Source organism: Aedes albopictus, chromosome 2, assembly GCF_035046485.1.
Source record: "Aedes albopictus strain Foshan chromosome 2, AalbF5, whole genome shotgun sequence".
NCBI lineage: Eukaryota > Metazoa > Arthropoda > Insecta > Diptera > Culicidae > Aedes > Aedes albopictus.
Genome location: NC_085137.1, coordinates 491,305,670 through 491,322,496, shown reverse-complemented (window position 1 = coordinate 491,322,496; position 16,827 = coordinate 491,305,670). Strand labels below are relative to the sequence as shown.

At 44.3% G+C, this 16,827-nt stretch overlaps 1 protein-coding gene across 1 annotated transcript; it reads right to left on the bottom strand.

The window, feature by feature from the left end:
- Positions 1–8,274: 8,274 nt before the first annotated feature.
- LOC134286965 (uncharacterized) lies at positions 8,275–10,428 on the bottom strand. The gene has a single exon (XM_062848678.1). The coding sequence runs from the start codon at positions 10,426–10,428 to the stop codon at positions 8,275–8,277; it is 2,154 nt and encodes a 717-aa protein (XP_062704662.1).
- Between the last annotated feature and the right edge of the window lie 6,399 nt (positions 10,429–16,827).

Genomic DNA, 16,827 nt, shown 5'->3' with positions numbered 1-16,827 from the left:
AGGGTGTATTGTTCTTAAACTGCAAGAAATTCAACCTGTACCTTTCTCGGTTTCGCTTACTGATAGAGCATCTCTCAAGCTACACAATAGCCATTTGCTTCTCAAATAGCTTCGTGTGGATCGCAGTGCTAAGTGTTGTTGCGGAATTGTGGGCAAAAATTTAGAAATTTAGTGGTCTATTGCGGACGAAAATCTACCAAGTGTGCTTCCTAATCGAGTGCGGAGCTAAACCGGTTAAAATTGCTACTTTGCGCATTGAATATGTCTGCATTTAGCTGTTTTAATGACTCTTATCATTCTGACAATTTCAATGAGCACGCTACTCTTTTAGATAGCAATGGTGATAGTTGGGATTTATTGGAGGGCTATGAATACAAAACATCTACACAAACACCTAACACGCAAACCTGAGACTCTACCTAACATTTCTCTCTCTACACTTTATTTACTTTTAGCGATCGATCGACAATTTACAAAAATGAACAGACAATGTACCGAAACGAATCATCTGCTTATCGAGGACAACAGAAATATGACGAGTGATAACCTATGATACATGTTTACAAAACAGACCTGACTACACCTATGACCTAGACATGGACTAGACAACCTATTCAGAATCTGCGACTCCTGGCTTAAGATCTGCAGCGGAGAAGATACCAACGATCTTCCCCTGATCATCAGCTAACTCGTAGGAGTTCGTACCTCTACGCGAGACTACGGTACAAGGCACGTAAGTGGGTCCTAATTTAGCGTTGTAGGAATCCGCGGCGGATGACTGAGTGAAGTTTCGACGATAAACTTGCTGACCGACTTGGTACACCGGCGACGGTTTATTGTACCGAAGATTGTAATTACGACGGCTGTGCTCGTGTGCCTTTTCGAGATTTCGACGAACTATATCCGCGAGCTTTCTATCGACCGATTGCTTTTGCTCAATTCGTTCTTCGGGTGACACATCTCTCGCGTCCACCTCTCGGATGTGTTGGTCACCAGACGAGACTATTTCGTGACCAAAAACAATTCTGTATGGTGTGAAACCGGTTGATGAGTGTAGAGTATTGTTTATCACATGCTCTACCTCTGATATTCGCGTGTCCCACAACCTCTGGACCGTTTTTACGTATGTTCTGATACAGGCATTGATACTACGGTTAAGCCTTTCCACAGGATTGGCTTGACTGTGGTGTCGAGCATTCGTCCAGTGTTTTAACTGGTACCGCTCAAGAAAACCTTTGAACTCGTGGCTGACGAAGCTAGAGGCGTTATCCGAAATAAGGATTTCGGGAACCGAAAATCGTCGGAACCACTGTTCCTCAAGAATTTTGATTGTTAGACTGGTTGAAATTTTTCGAACGGGTACTAACACAGTCCACTTCGAATACAAATCGAGAAGAACTAAGAGGTGTGCATTGCCAGATCGACTTCTGGGCAATGATTGAATAAAATCAATGGACAAAATTTGAAATGGTTTGGTGACTAGTCTAGGTTTCCCCATTTCTGGGTGCTGCGAAACATTGGCCGGTTTCGTTTCCTTGCATAGCCGACATTGCTGGACATGTTTCTGGACAGACGCAGACATTTTCGGCCAGAAATATAATTTTCTTACCCGGTCTAAAGTTTTCTCGAACCCGACGTGCAATGCATCGCCGTGCTCTTGCTTCAATACTTGGCCACGCAAATCTAGGGGTACACACAGTTTCCATTGGTGTGTGTAGTCTAAAACATCGGTTTTAGTTGGCACGAGTTTAAAGAGCTTCCCGTCTTCGATTTTGTAATCGAGATTGTCCTCAGGGGACTCTCTTACTTTGGTCACTAGATCCGAGTACCAGGGATCTCCTGAGTCCTCGATCTCGATGCTCTCGACAGCTCTTGATAACGCATCGGGAATGATGTTGTCTTTTCCTCGGCGATGCTTTATTTCGAGATCGTAGCTTTGTAGCTCGATACTCCATCGGCTTAAACGCGATGAGGTACGCCACTTTCCGCGCATGATGTAGGTGAGAGCTGATGCATCAGTCACCACAACGAAGTGAGTCCCTTCGATGTAGGGTCTAAATTTTTGGATAGCGGATAGAACAGCTAGTCCCTCTTTCTCCGAAGCTGCGTACGCCTGCTGCGCGGGCGTGAGCTTCTGTGAAAAGTATGCGACGATCTTTTCTCCTTCAGCATACTGCTGCGTCAGTATTGCCGCTATCGCAGTATCGCTCGCGTCGCTCTGAATTTGAAATGGTCGAGAGAAATCAGGGTTGCATAGAACTGGAGCAGCTATCAGACATTCTTTAATAGTAACGAATGATTTTTCTGCTTGCTCGTCCCATACGATGGTCTTTGGCTTTTTACGAAGCAAATTGGTGAGGGGCGCAGTTATCTCACTGAAATTGCTAATAAAACGGCGGTAATAATTCGCCATTCCCAAGTAGCGAATTGAGGTGGGCCGCTCGTAGTTTACGATCGCCTCTATGCGATCGGGATTGGGTTTTAAGCCAACAGGGGTAAGTAAATAGCCAAGATAAGGGAGTTCGTTGAGGCAAAACTTGGATTTTTCTAAATTTACCGACAAGTTCGCGTTCTTGAGACGACGTGCGACTTCTCGTAAACTTTTGAGATGACCCTCGAAAGTTTCGCTTACGATAACGACGTCATCCAAGTAAACGAATACTTCCGGCTCAAGTTCTCCGTACCCTAGTACTTCGTCCATCAGCCTGGAGAGGGTCGCAGGACTATTGATGAGACCGAAGGGTAATCGGGTAAACTGATACAGTCCCCTACCCAGCACCGAGAAAGCCGTATATTTCCGTGATTTGGGTTCGAGTGATATTTGCAGAAAAGCTTTCGTGAGATCGATTGTCGACAAATATCTACACTTTCCCAAACGACTCAATATACGGTCCTGGTGGGGTAGTGGGTACGCATCGCGCTGTGTACGCTCATTCAAACGACGAGCATCCAGGCATAGCCTTACCTCACCGTTAGGTTTCACGACTGGTACCGTACTAAGTGACCAATCGCTGTGACTTCGTTCAACTACCTGTTGAGAAATGAGTTTGTCCAGTTCGGTATTAATTTTTGATTGCATTTGGGGAGACGTGGGATACGGGTTTATGCGTATGGGTGGAGAGTTCTGAAACTCATCTTTGAACTCGATTTGGTGAGTTATTAGAGGTGTAGTGTCGAGATACTCTCCCTCTACTGCAACTTTGAACATCTTTTTAACCTTCTCGAGATCATTGATCTGCTGATCAGTTAAAATGAGTTCGGTCTCGGGCTGCTCAATCTCGTCTACTTCCACAGTCGTCTGGACCGTGGGACGAATATTGAAAGCTCTCCAAAAATCTCCCGCTCCTAAAATCAATCGTCGGTTTAGTTTTGGTGCCACGATCATGGGAATAATTTTGACTTGGTTGTCGAAGTATACAGGTAAATCTACACAGCCAATAACTGGGATGCTATTGCCTGCTGCATTTACTAGTGTGGTAGTCGAGGGTTTGATCGTGATTCTGAGAGACTGTAAAAGTTTTTCTGCTCCTCTGCCTAACACAGAACGTTCCGCGCCGCTATCGAGCAAGCCTATAATTTCCCTTCCCAGTATTTGGATTTTTACGAAAGGCCGTGCATCTCCATCGTTGTAAATAAAGAGCTCGTTTAACTCTGGTGATTCATACGAATCGGTTTCGGCGAAAGGAATTAAGCCATTTTCTCGCAAGCTCAGCAAAACATCTGCATCAGAGGGATTTTCCTGAAGACATTCAGCTTGCCCTCTCAAGCTGAATTCTCCGCGTTTTTTGAGCAGACTGGGCAGGCACTGGTGAACACATTGCAGAAACCACAAACTCGGCAGAACTTTTGTAGCCTCTCTTTGCATTCGCTGTAGTGGTGCCCTGATTGACGGCAATTGTAGCACACGCCAATAGGTGGTCGTTTATACTGATCAGGTGAAATTTTCAGTGGTTCTCTAGTCGGTTCGACCTGTACCGCGGAAGGATTTTGCTTCTGCCGATCCTCCTTAGCAGGTTCTGGTTGACGCGACTTCTCAGACTCACTTTTATTTGGTTTGTTAGTGGCGAATTTCGAATTCTGAAATACTCTAGTCGAAGTGTGCCCTGAAGATGACTCCTTTTTGGATCGATCTTTGGACCCAGAAATTTCGTTCACCTGTGGGTTCAGTGACTTGTGGGTGTCAGAAGATCGCTGGTACAAATACCAATTATTTTCGTCTACCGTACGGCCAAAACGTTTGAGCTTGGACAAACTACGAATATTTGCACCAGTCATCGCATTTTTATACTCGTGTCGCATATGCCGCCAAATAATGTCGAATTTGCGACGTTCTGAAATGGGCTTTGTCATGGAATGGAAAAGCTTCTGCATTTCGTGAAAATATTCGACAAATCTCTCACCTCGACCTTGGCGACGGTTTGTCGCTTGGATTTCCAGTTGGAAGTCCAGGTCTGGAGGCAAAAATTCTCTTTTTAGCTCTCGTTTCAACTGAGACCAATTTCTAAAATCTCGGTTCTCGTAGCCGTCGAGAAACCAATCTCTAGCTCTACCTGAAAACAGGTGTATTGCAGATCGGAAGAGCTCTCTCTCACTCACGTCCTCGGCACGAGCTCTCATTTTTATCTCCTTGAGAAACTCGGAAAGCTTCCTACCTTCATCTCTACCATCGTATTTCAACCTCCATTCAGAGATTGGGACTCTTCTCGTTGACCTAGACCTTCCCCTCTTTGCCTTCCTTCTACGGTGTCGTCGGTGATCAGAAGAGCTCTCGGTGCTCGACTTCGACGATGACCTACTACTACTGTTACTCGTCGTGGATTTGGAACTCTTACTCTCGGAGACTGAATCGGTACTTTCGTACTTCCTCCTACTCTTCCTCTCTGTCGCACGCTTGTGGCTGGACTTAGTTCTTGGAGCATGAGATGATCGTGATCGCGATTTCTTGGTTTTACTACGCGGGGGTTCTACGCTGACGACGGAGCTCTCCGTAGAGGAGCTCACCTTCTCGCTAGCTAATTCCTTCCAAACTGAACTTGACCTATCTGACTCGAATCTTACTTTTTCAGGATTTCGTGGTTCCACTGAAGCTACAGAAGCAGACGGCAACGGATCACCGGAAGATTTCTTCGCAACTGCATCGCTCTTCAGGTTTTCGTTCAAGCTAGCTAACAATTTCTCAAGCCTAACTTTATTCTGAAGGTGCTGTTCTGCCTCCTTCATTTTCAGTTGTTCTCTTTCTATTTCTTTCTGACGACGTCTCTGATCCATTTCGGAAGTCTGCACTACAAAATCTTTGAACACCTTCAACAGATTTGGCAGATCATCCACCTGTCCATTCTCATAATTTGTTAATTGACCTAATATTTCTTCCGTACGTCTGACGGACGAGTGCAACTCCTTCTCTTTCTCCGCAATTAAAAAATTCCTACGTTCGTTACTCTGAGCCTCATCGGGCTCAACCGGAGCGATCGATTGATTCAGATCCTCGATCTCGGTCCTAACATCTTCTAACGCCTTCGTGAGTTGCACCTCGACATCTTCTCCCTCGCTCACCGGTACTAATTCCGCGAAATATTGCTTGCAAATGTGATTTACATCTTTCTCTAGTCTCGCTATCTCTGCTACGAACTTGTGAGAGTCCGACGCTGAGTGTAATCGTGAGATTCGCACTCTGTAATGCACTAATCGCGTGTACAATTTTTCCCTATTTCTAGCATCCAATTTGGGACTTTCTAGCAGGCTACCGATCGTAATCAACTTGGAGAAAATCACTCGAAGTTCATCGGGTGTGGTTCTACCAATACCTACGTGGTCTCCCCAACGCTCGCCAACCGTCGTTGTCGCTGGTCCAAACCCCCTCCAAGGCGAGTTCCAACCCAGCGCTCCTGCCAGTTCTCCAGCAGTTCCCGGCCGGCCCCATAGGTATTTATTTAATAAGTGCACAACCCACACACACACACACTCATTCACACAGCTCTGTAATTGCTAGGGTAATAAATCTTGAAATTGTAATTCACCAGCTTTTGCATTACACCCACATATCCGAGGTCTGATTAGCCGACTAGATTCCACTCCAGCCGACCTTGAGACCAGAGATGTGCTCCAGATCGCGCTAGCCAGGAAAAGAGGTTGTTGTAGAACCCGGCCTCACACGACAAGCCGTTGCTCTGCCAAGCTTGCCGAGGTCTTTTGTCCTGGTAGCACGTGTGCTACCCTACCTACTAGTAACAAATGGCGCCCAATTAAATCAATCGAAAAGCTAATCAGATCTCAAAAAAATAATTGGCATTATCTTTTTTCACACGGAGAGTAGGAGAGACAAATTTAACAAATTTACAGCAGTACACGGTAACTAATCCCATACTTCTGATATAACGGATCCTCTCAGAAGCGGCTTACTAGTGCGCGTACGTTTTCTGAAGAGAGCATTCGAGCAGTTATTTGGTGAATGAATGAACGAGTGAACGAAGTTTGAACAAGTGCTGTGCGATTAGAGTATTTAGAAACGGGTCTTGATTCGATGAGTTACTAGGAACAAATTTTGCTTACTGATTGAACGCTACTCAGTATCAGTGATTGCGATATTATCCCGCGAGTGCGGTGGCTTAGAATAACAAATTTTCATTTTCTTTATTGATCGGTTATGATAGCTCAAGATCAGAGCGTTCATGATTAACAAATATTTTAATCATGATTAATCATTGGTGATTAAAATTCAAATTTCGGTGATTATTGATTATGATTAATGATTAATTTGATTTTTGGGATGATTAATGATTATGATTAATGATTAAAATTGATTTTATCTGTGATTATTGATTATGATTAATGATTAAAAATGGCTCATTGATTAAAAATCATGATTAATCATGATTAATCAATCACAAAAAACAGGAAATGATTAAAATATAATTATTGTTTAAAATATTTTTGAAGTTCCAAAAGTAAAAGGTAACTCTGTCTGGGAGATTATTGAAAAAATAATCAAGAAGAACAGCATTTGAACCAATTCAAATTGGATCATATATTTTATATGGTGAAAATTTTTTTGTGATGAATGATTAATGATTGATTAATTTTTTTTTCTTATGATTATGATTACTGATTAATGATTAAATTGCGAAATCAGTGTGATTAAGATTAATGATTTATGATTAAATGAGAAATTTTGGTGATTATGATTACTGATTTTTGATTAATCTTAATCATTAATCATTAATCATGATTAAATTTATGATTAATCATTAACGCTCTGCTCAAGATGGATCTCAGTACACAGTACCATAGAATGGACGTGTCCCATTTGAGCATAGATGAAGTAGAATATGAACTTTTCATTCGGAAAATTTCGTACAATTTGAATGAGCACGAGAGCATAAAGCGTCGTAAGTTGAAGGACCAGTTGAGGAAGGAGAGAAACGATTTGATGCAATCTTGCAGCGATGACGGCAGCAGACAATTCCAGTCGCGGGAGAGAGATTCGTTTTAGCGGTGCTACCCTCGATTTCGAAGCAATTAGTTGTACCTTAGTTCTGCCCTCGGTGTCGGTGGATCGAGCATATATGCAAGCGCCGTATGCTTGCTGGGATGCATACGCGAACGTATGCAATTGGACGGAGGAATTCGGTAGGAGGGCATAACGGTCAGTTCGGTAGGAGGATATTCTAGGCAATTCGATACGGTAGCTGTCCCATTTCACTCGTATGGTGTCGGAAACTTCCTCGTCCCAGCCGCAGGGTTGCAGCCAGAGCTCCTGTAATAGGATTTTCGCCCATATGATGACAGGTGCAGTAAGCCCCAGTGGATCGAAATGCTTGGATACTGCAGACAGAATCGATCTTTTCGTGGGTGGGCCGCTGCTGATATCAGGAGTGGAGTCGAAGCGCAGCTGATCAGTTCATAGGTATCGATGGGGTCGTTTGGATCAAATCTCCAGAGAATCCGTTGCAGTGGAGTATCGTCAGGGTGAAGTAAAACTTGCCGGTACATTTTTGCAATGTCCGCTACTAGGGCAACGAGATATTTCCGGAAACGGAGAACGAGGGTCAGTAATTCGTTCTGAACGATCGGACCAACATGGAGGGCGTCGTTGAGGGAATATCCTGTGGACGTTTTGGCTGATCCATCAAATACCACACGGACTTTCGTGGTAATACTGGCCTCTTTTAGGACAGCATGGTGAGGTAAGTAGTGGACCTGTTGCGGTTCTGGTTCGCTTGGTGGGACAAGTCTCATGTGGCCAAGTAGAAGATACTCTTCCAGGAAGGTGTGGTATTATTCTTTCAGATGCGGCTCTCTGCTCAGCCGTTTCTCAAGGCAATGAAAACGACGAAGGGCCGCGGATTTAGATTCACCAAGCATGTGGTCGAAGTTCGGATGGCGAGGCAGACGGACCACATATCTCCCCTCGGGAGTGCGGGAAACGTGGGAGGAATAGTGAGATTCACACTGCTGTTCTTCCACGGAGTAGCTTGGTTGATTTTCCACTTCTTCGATGCGCCAAAAGCGTTCCAGTGCTTCCTGGAGGGGATCGGAAAGTGAGACGTGGCAAGCTACGGTGGGCAATGTGATGGGCTTTTGGTTTCTACCGGTTACAATCCAACCGAAAACGCTTTCGACAAGGACGGGATTTTCACCTTCTTCGACTCGGGTACCAGGGTTAATGTAGGTGAAAAAGTGCTCGGCTCCGAGCAGCATATCGATAGCGCCGGTCTTGTTGAAGGTGGGATCGGCTAGGGACAGATCTTTGGGGGCATGCCAGTCATCGGCAGAAGAGGAAACCACAGGCAAGTCAATCGTAATACGGGGCATGACCAGAAAATCTAATCCGATTTCGAAGTTCGAGGTTCGCGATCGGATGGTGGCACTGACGGAGTGGTTCACGTTGGAGGAGGACTCACCGACACCGAACACAGGGATGCTGATCTTTTTCCGCTTCAGTCGTAGAAGTTGGCATAGCCGATCGCTGATAATATTGGATTGCGAGCCATTATCCAATAATGCTCGGGCGGGATGCGCTTGCCCATTGCAATCAATTACCATCAACACGACCGTCGACAACAAAACATTCGCGATCGATGTTTGGGACGAATTGGTTGCCTGAGTAGTGACAGCATTCGTGGATGTGGGTGATCGTTTGCTGTTGTTTGTTATGGCTACCTGCTTCGTGATGGGCTTCGTTGAGCATGATGCTGTGTTAGACGAGGTAGACGATTGATCGGCGTTGAGTGGGTGGTAGCCGGGGTGGAGCAATGAATGGTGTCGTTTCTTGCAGTGACGGCAGGAGAATTTCGACTGACAATTGCGAGCGAGGTGGTCCTGGCGAAAACAATTGTGGCAGAGATGATGTTCATTCACAACTTGCAGTCGTTCGGCAGTGGACATTTTCTCGAATTTCGGGCATTGGAAGAGTGGGTGTTGATCGCAGGAGTGGCATTTTCGAGGGGTGGCTTCGGTTACAGCATGGGAAACGGTTTTGTGGAACGATTGACGACGAAACATTGGTGGTTGGTGATTCGATGCTGGCTGTGCTTGGTGTTTCACAGACATGGATTCCAGCACCCTGATGCGACGTTGGAGGAACTCGATAAGACAAGCATAGTCGGGGTTGTCGGTGGTTGTAGCGAAGTCTTCCCAAGCTTTTTGTGTAGCGTCGTCGAGTCGGAGGCATAGAAGATGCTGCAACATAGTGCTCCACGAGTCGATTGGCTCACCAAGTTGGCGGAGGGTTTTGGTGTGGCGCTCATACTCGTCAACGACGGAATGCAGTGCGGCGGCGGATTCTTTCTTCATTCGGGGGCAGTCGAGAAGGGCTTGTAGGTGACGTTTCTTCAGAAGGTAGTCGTTAGCATAGCGAGAGACGAGTGTTTGCCATGCAATGGTGTAGTTGGCGGAGCTGATACCGATCGACTCAATGAGTTGAGCTGCTTCCCCTTTCAGAGCAGCGCGAAGGTAGTGGAATTTCTGAATGTCGTGAACTTCGGGATTAGAATGGATGAGGGCGACGAAGGTGTCGTGGAATGCTAGCCAATTATTATAATCGCCGTCGAACTCCGGCAAGGTGATGGTTGGCAATTTGATACCGGAGGGCCCGGAGAGAGACGATTGGGGGATTGCGCTAGTAGATGTAGGTACATTGGGGAGGAAAGATTGGAGGGCAGCCTTGATTTGGAAGTAGCGGGTTTCGTTGTGGGAACGGAAAGCTAGGTTCTGTGCCATACCTTGATTGGTTACTTCCATGTCCTCGAGCTGGGTCTGCACATCCTCCAGTCCCATCCACACGGTATCGAGGTTCTCGAGACGCAGTTTTACCTGGCCTTGGTCCCGTTCCGCCTCGTACTTCTCGACGAACTGCTCGCCTCGTCCCAGTGCAGCGATGAGGGTCGTACGGCGGTTGATGAGCTGTTGCCTCGAGCGATCGTCCGCCATTGCGGAGGCAGGTTATCGTTGGTCGCACTGGATAGGATGATACAGAGAAAGACCCGGTAGAGCCGGACAAACGGAGTAGAGGATTTGGAGCGGTACTAACCTTCTCAAGCTAGTTTTGAGCCTTGTATTTTATTCAAAAACGGCAGTTGGCTTGCGGATTCGGCGATTTGGTTTCACGGTTGATACTCGGTTGACGGTTGGCAATGGCGTAGGTCACTTGCTAGCGGTAGCAGTTAACGGTTGATCACACTTCCAGAAGGTTCGAGATTCTCCGGATCGGACACGTGGTTGGAGAAAAAGAGGAAAAAATCTCAAGGCACCTACGGTAAACTTCTGCGCACTTCGGAATTATACGTACCGAGTGCCTAATAAGATTAGGCCTTGTATTAAAATTCAAGCGGGAACTCCGGAGAAGCTTCTCGATGGCGTCGGAGTACAAAAGGCTCCGGGGAAGATGGCGATCTTGTGAATACCCTTGGGGCACACAATGGTGTGGAACGATGGCGGTAGATAGCGTCGATGTCCGTTATGCGATGGCGATAATTCTGGGAGGAAACCTGATCCTGGTCACGGCACCAAGATGATAGGGCAGGGTCGTGGTTTCCGGCTGGGATTGGGGTCACACACGGGCGGAACACTACCGAGGCCGGTCTCTATCGGCGGAACTGGGCACCACAAGATTCACCACACAAAAAAACTACTCTTCTACACTTCTGGATTCACTTTATTAGGCGTTTTGGAAAAGAACTTTATTTCTCGAAGGTTCGATTCTTACTGACTAACTTTATTACTATACGTTCAATTTTTACCCTACGTTGTGTGAAATCTTTTCTTTTGAATTTGCTATAAAAACACTACCATAAAATTAAATATTTCAAATTGCTACCAACTAACTGACAGCACGGCTACTGTAGCGTACCTGCTTTCGACAGCAAACAGTTTGAGAACTGTCACGGTTTTAGACACACCGTGACCGTATTACCCCGCTAATACGACACCGACTGTTGTCGAATAACCGGGGTAAGCTTTTAATTCGACAAACTGGTCACCCTACACCACCATGTTCATTGGAATTAGGCAACTCTATTTTTGTTTTTGTTTTGATTTCCGGATTTGTTATAGAACATTATTTCAACAGATATTGCGATGGTACGAATGAAAAGCTCGTTCTTTCTACGATTATTGCCATCCTTAGATCATTCCGGTTGGTCTCCAAGCGGTTTGGGTGTCGAATAGCACCAGTTCAGAACTTCCGGAATTAGCGGCTGCAAGAGGAGCTGCTGCGGGTGCGAGTATATGCGCAATATCAAACTGTTTTGCATTTACAGTGTACATCGTTATGAAATTTTAAAACTTTTTAATTCGACATATGTCGAATAAGCGGGGTACGCATTAAAAAGTGTCATATTAAAACGTGTCGAACCAGCGGGGTAAGACGGTACCACAAACTTATTAAATGAGTTTGTGGTTATACTGCAAGCCGCCGAAGATCGTCCTTAGTGCTTGCAGTTCCTTCAATCGTGACCAGTGACTTCTTTCAGGATGCCAATCAGAATATGTATGGGGGGGCTTGAGGTTCAAAGAACATTTTCTAAAAAGTGGACAGGCATAATTTACAATCACTATTTCAAACAACATATTTCATTCACTGATTTTGTTGGCAGATGAATTTATAAAATTCCGTTCCAAAGTTGGGGGGTTTATAACCTTATATAACCAATATGTAATCTGTAATACGCCAGGATAAGGCCATCTACACATTCTGTGGGGCTTTGCCCATGGGTATATTGTGCTTCAGGATTTCTTCACTTCCAACAAAACAAAAAAAAATAGAGTTGACATCTCAGAAGCGCCAATCTATTTTCATCCAATTTCATTCCTAGTGTGTACTTCTGTTCTCGCAATGTAACCACTTTAAGGAAAATAAAATCAATCGACTTGAACATAATACCTTTACTTCATGGCCGCCGGCTTCCACCAGCCACCTCCTCCAAAGAACAAGGAAAGAACCGGAACGCAACAATTTCAATCAACCCCAACCACGCCACAAACCAACCAACACCGGTGGTGCGGTGCCACTGACCCGGAACGTATCGAGAAGCATCGAGAGCACCTGTTGAATGTGTCTTCGTAGCCTTGTTCCTAGGATCGGCTTTAGCGTTCGGAAGGTTCGAAATTAAATCAATCGATGCTGGCTGTTGTGGGGAGCGTGTGAGACTAATGCTTTATTTTTTATTTTTTATTCGTGGTGGGACGTGGAATTTTCGACACTGTGGGATACCGTTCCAATGCGTTGGAATACATTTTTGGATTCGTTTTAAATGTTGAATTGAATACACACACCATTTATTTTCAACAAAAGTGGAAATATAATAAATCATATAATTTAGAACCAGTGTCTGATTTCAATCAATAATTCACTAAAATTTCTTTCTTTTGGCCGTCCTGGAATGTTCCATTACCTTCTTCACTTTGTGCGTTAATCACCGGATTAAAATCAATTTCCCAGGGATCTTATCAACCACCCACGCATTACTTTTGCGGCATCTTCATTCTTCTCTACAAAAGAATAAGCTCTACCACATTGTAGTCAGGTTCCTGTCGGGTGCTCAGCTCCGCTTCCTTATTTATGCCACATCATCATTATTATCACGACTGGATGTGAAATGAGTCGGAATAAAGTCCCCATCGACACGGGTACCGGCCTTAGCAACCAGCCTCATACGAGTGGGGAAAAAAGTGTGAAAACTTCACCACTTTCCCATTCTTTCATGTCGGGGCGGCCGATTCCCGAGCGGATGATGCAGGGACATACACCAAGCCACACGAACGTGCCCATATAAAACAAGGGATATAATCCGTCGTCGCATCCTTACCGAGTCATCGTTATCGCCGTTGACGTCGCCATCGTCATCGTCGTCGTTAACGTCGGTGTTCTTGTTGCTCTGGAATCGTCATCCTCGTCATCCTTGTGGAGAAATTCCAATGGTTCCATTCCTTCGTTATATTTATAAAGTTCTTGACTCTCCTGACCTCCTTGGCTGCCCCCAGGCGGTGAGAAACAGCTTTTGGCAAGGACAGGAATGCGGTTGCTTTCTAGCGCATAGTCGGATCGGGGAGCAACTTTCACTGCGAACGTGGGGATTAGGATTCTAATGTTAAGAAGACGTTGACATACAGATATTTTGAATAAAACTGGTTTGGGCATTTGGCATAAAGGACCGTTGATTTTCTGGCATACATATAAATTGACGGGTCATATAGCCGAAGCAGATATTCAGCACTGCCATGAGGATGACGGGTTCGATTCCCGGACGGTCCTAAACCTTTTGAACTAGACATTTTCTCTACTTCCTTGGGCATAATGGATCTTCGTACCTACCACACGATATACAAATGCAAAATGATCATTGGTAGAGAAACTCTTAGTTAAATCTTAGATACATAACTGTGGACGTGCTCATAGAAACTGAGGAGACATCTTACTGCTGAGGAGGAGACATCTTACTGCTTTCTGTTGCATCGAAGAAGACAATAAAAAAGAGTATATTTTGACACACTGAACACTGAAACCTTCATTTTGGTAAAATCAATTTAATTAGGTCAGATTTATTTATGTGCTTCTATTAAGGTAACTGGGAACTGGGGTAAATGCTGCTGCAGCTCGGCAATACAAAAAAATCATAACGCCAAATACATCGAATACACAAATACTATCATTTCATTATTCACTTTGATCTCTTCTCCCTTATACTCTGAGTAGAAATTAGTCATAAAAGACTATAAAAGACTAAAATATTAACGCGCACTGAAACGGCAAAAATTAGCAATAGCCAATATCTCACAGAAATAATATTAAAAACTATCAAAGTCTTTGATAACAGAGAGATGTTCCTTCTTTTTAACATCTGCATAAAAAAACTATTGAAAAATATCCATAGGATTGCCAGTTATTCAACAAAAACCGAAATTTTTATTGCTCCACCCATACAAAGTGTTAGGCGATTTTGATCAAGTTTATTGCTAATTTCTAATTTTTAATTGAGCGATAATATAGCTGCCTTTACGATGCGTAAAGATGCATTCAGCGCCTTAAAATGATTTTTTAGACAAATATGGTCTTCTACAAAGTTGTCTCTAGTAATAAGGCCCTCTTTCCAATGTGCATGAAAATTAGGGTGGTCCATATTTTAAGAGAAATTGGAAACCAAACTTTTTTATTTACAAGAATAACTTAATCATTTTATGACGGCCGCTTTTTGAACGCTGATTTTGAAACCCCTGGAATTCCGGGGGTTTTAGATTTCTGGCATGGATTCAAGGGAAATCCTGACAGAGATTCCAGGGGAATCCTGGCAAGGATTCCAGAGGAAATCATGACCAGTGGATTCCAGAGGGATTCCATGGGAATTGTGACAGGGATTCCTGGAGATTCGTAACAGGGATTCCTGCCAGGATTTTTTGGGAAATCCTAAATGGATTCCCACTGGAATACCTGTCAGGGTTCCATCTGGAATCGCTGTCTGAATTCCAACTGGAATCCTTGTCAGGATTTCCACTGGTCATGATTCCCTCTGGAATCCTTGTCAGGATTTAAATTGGAATCTCTGTCAGGATTTCCCTTGCATTCATGCCAGAAATCTAAATCCCCTGGAATTTCTGTAATGATTTTCTCTGGAATCCTTCTTCTTCCTTCTTTATGGCTCTACGTCCCCACTGAGACTTGGCCTGCCTCGCTTCAACTTAGTGTTCTTTGAGCATTTCCACAGTTATTAATTAAAGTGCTTCCTTTGCCTGCCATTGCATGAATTTGTATAGTGTGAGGCAAGGACAGTGATACACTATGCCCAGGGAGTCGAGAAAATTTTCCCGACCGGAACGGGAATCGAACCCGCCGTCTCCGGATTGGCGATCCATAGCCTTAACTACTAGGCTAACTCGAGACCCCTCTGGAATCCTTCTCAGGAATATTGTTAGGTTTCCTTCGAAATTCCTGTTATGATTCCCCCGGATTAACTCTCAGTATTGCACCGGAATTCCTGTTAGGATATCTCCGGAATTCCTGTCAGAATTCCTCCGGAACTCATGTTAGAATGCCTCCGGAATTCTAGCTAGGATTCCTCCGGAATCCCTGTCAAGAATTTTTCAGAATTCCTGTCAGGATCCCTTCCGAATATCTATCTGAGTTCCCCCGGAACGCCTGATAGTGTTTTTCTGTTATCCCTGCCTGCGAGGCTTTCCCTGCAATACCTGTCAGCATTCGCCTGCAGTTTCTGCCAGGATTTTCCCTGCAATTCCTGTCAGGATTTTCGTGGAATCCCACTGGAAGCACCGCATACCATCAGCACCATCCCATTCTGTAAAGTTGATAACGTTTTTTTTCCTCCCCTGTTGGAGAAATTAAGCCACTGCGTCCAATAAGATGAACTGGATGGAATGTACTAAAATGGGTAATTTATTGAACTAAGTACCGCAACGCATACCATCACTGTCATCCAATTCTGTAAAGATAAAAAACATCATGTTTGTGTACTACTATACAAAACAAATCATCAGCATGGGATTTAAGGGGATATTTTCATTGAAATTATAAATATAGGGTAAAATAGGGTAAAATGGACCACTTATTGAACTCAGCTCCCCATCTCATCACTACCTTCCAATTCAGGTAACATCAAATTTGTCTATTACTTTGTAAAAAAATCTTTAAAATTTATTTATAGAGTTCTGTTTGAAAAATAATTTATATAGGGTGATATGGGGTAAAATGGGACAGCATGACCCCATCACCGTTTAATGCTGTAGAGTTGATTACATATTACTTATCCAATCAGGCGTCGTCCACAAATTACGTAACGCTCTAGGAGGCGGGGGAGTATGGCTAAGCGTTATGACCCATGCAAAATTTTTAAAATTTTCATACAAAAAAGCGTTACGGAGGGGGAGGGGGGTCCAAAAATCTCGATTTTAGCGTTACGTAATAAATGGATGCTGCCTCATAAGCTTAAATCATTTGAAGCTATAGACGTTATATTCATCAATACTACTAGGGTGAAATGGGGTAAAATACGCCACTTTTTGGACTAAGCATAGCATGATGTCTTCGTCATTCAATTTTGTGGATATAATAGCATGAAATTTCTTCATTCATGTACAATAAAATCTGAATGAGGGCCCATATAGCCGAGGCGGTAAACGCACGGGTATTCAGCATGACCATGCTGAGGGTGACGGGTTCGATTCCCGGTCGGTCCAGGATCTTTTCGTAAAGGAAATTTCCTTGACTTCCTTGGGCATAGAGTATCTTCGTGCCTGCCACACGATATACACATGCAAAATGGTCATTGGCAGAGGAAGCTCTCAGTTAAAAACTGTGGAAGTGCTCATTGAACACTAAGC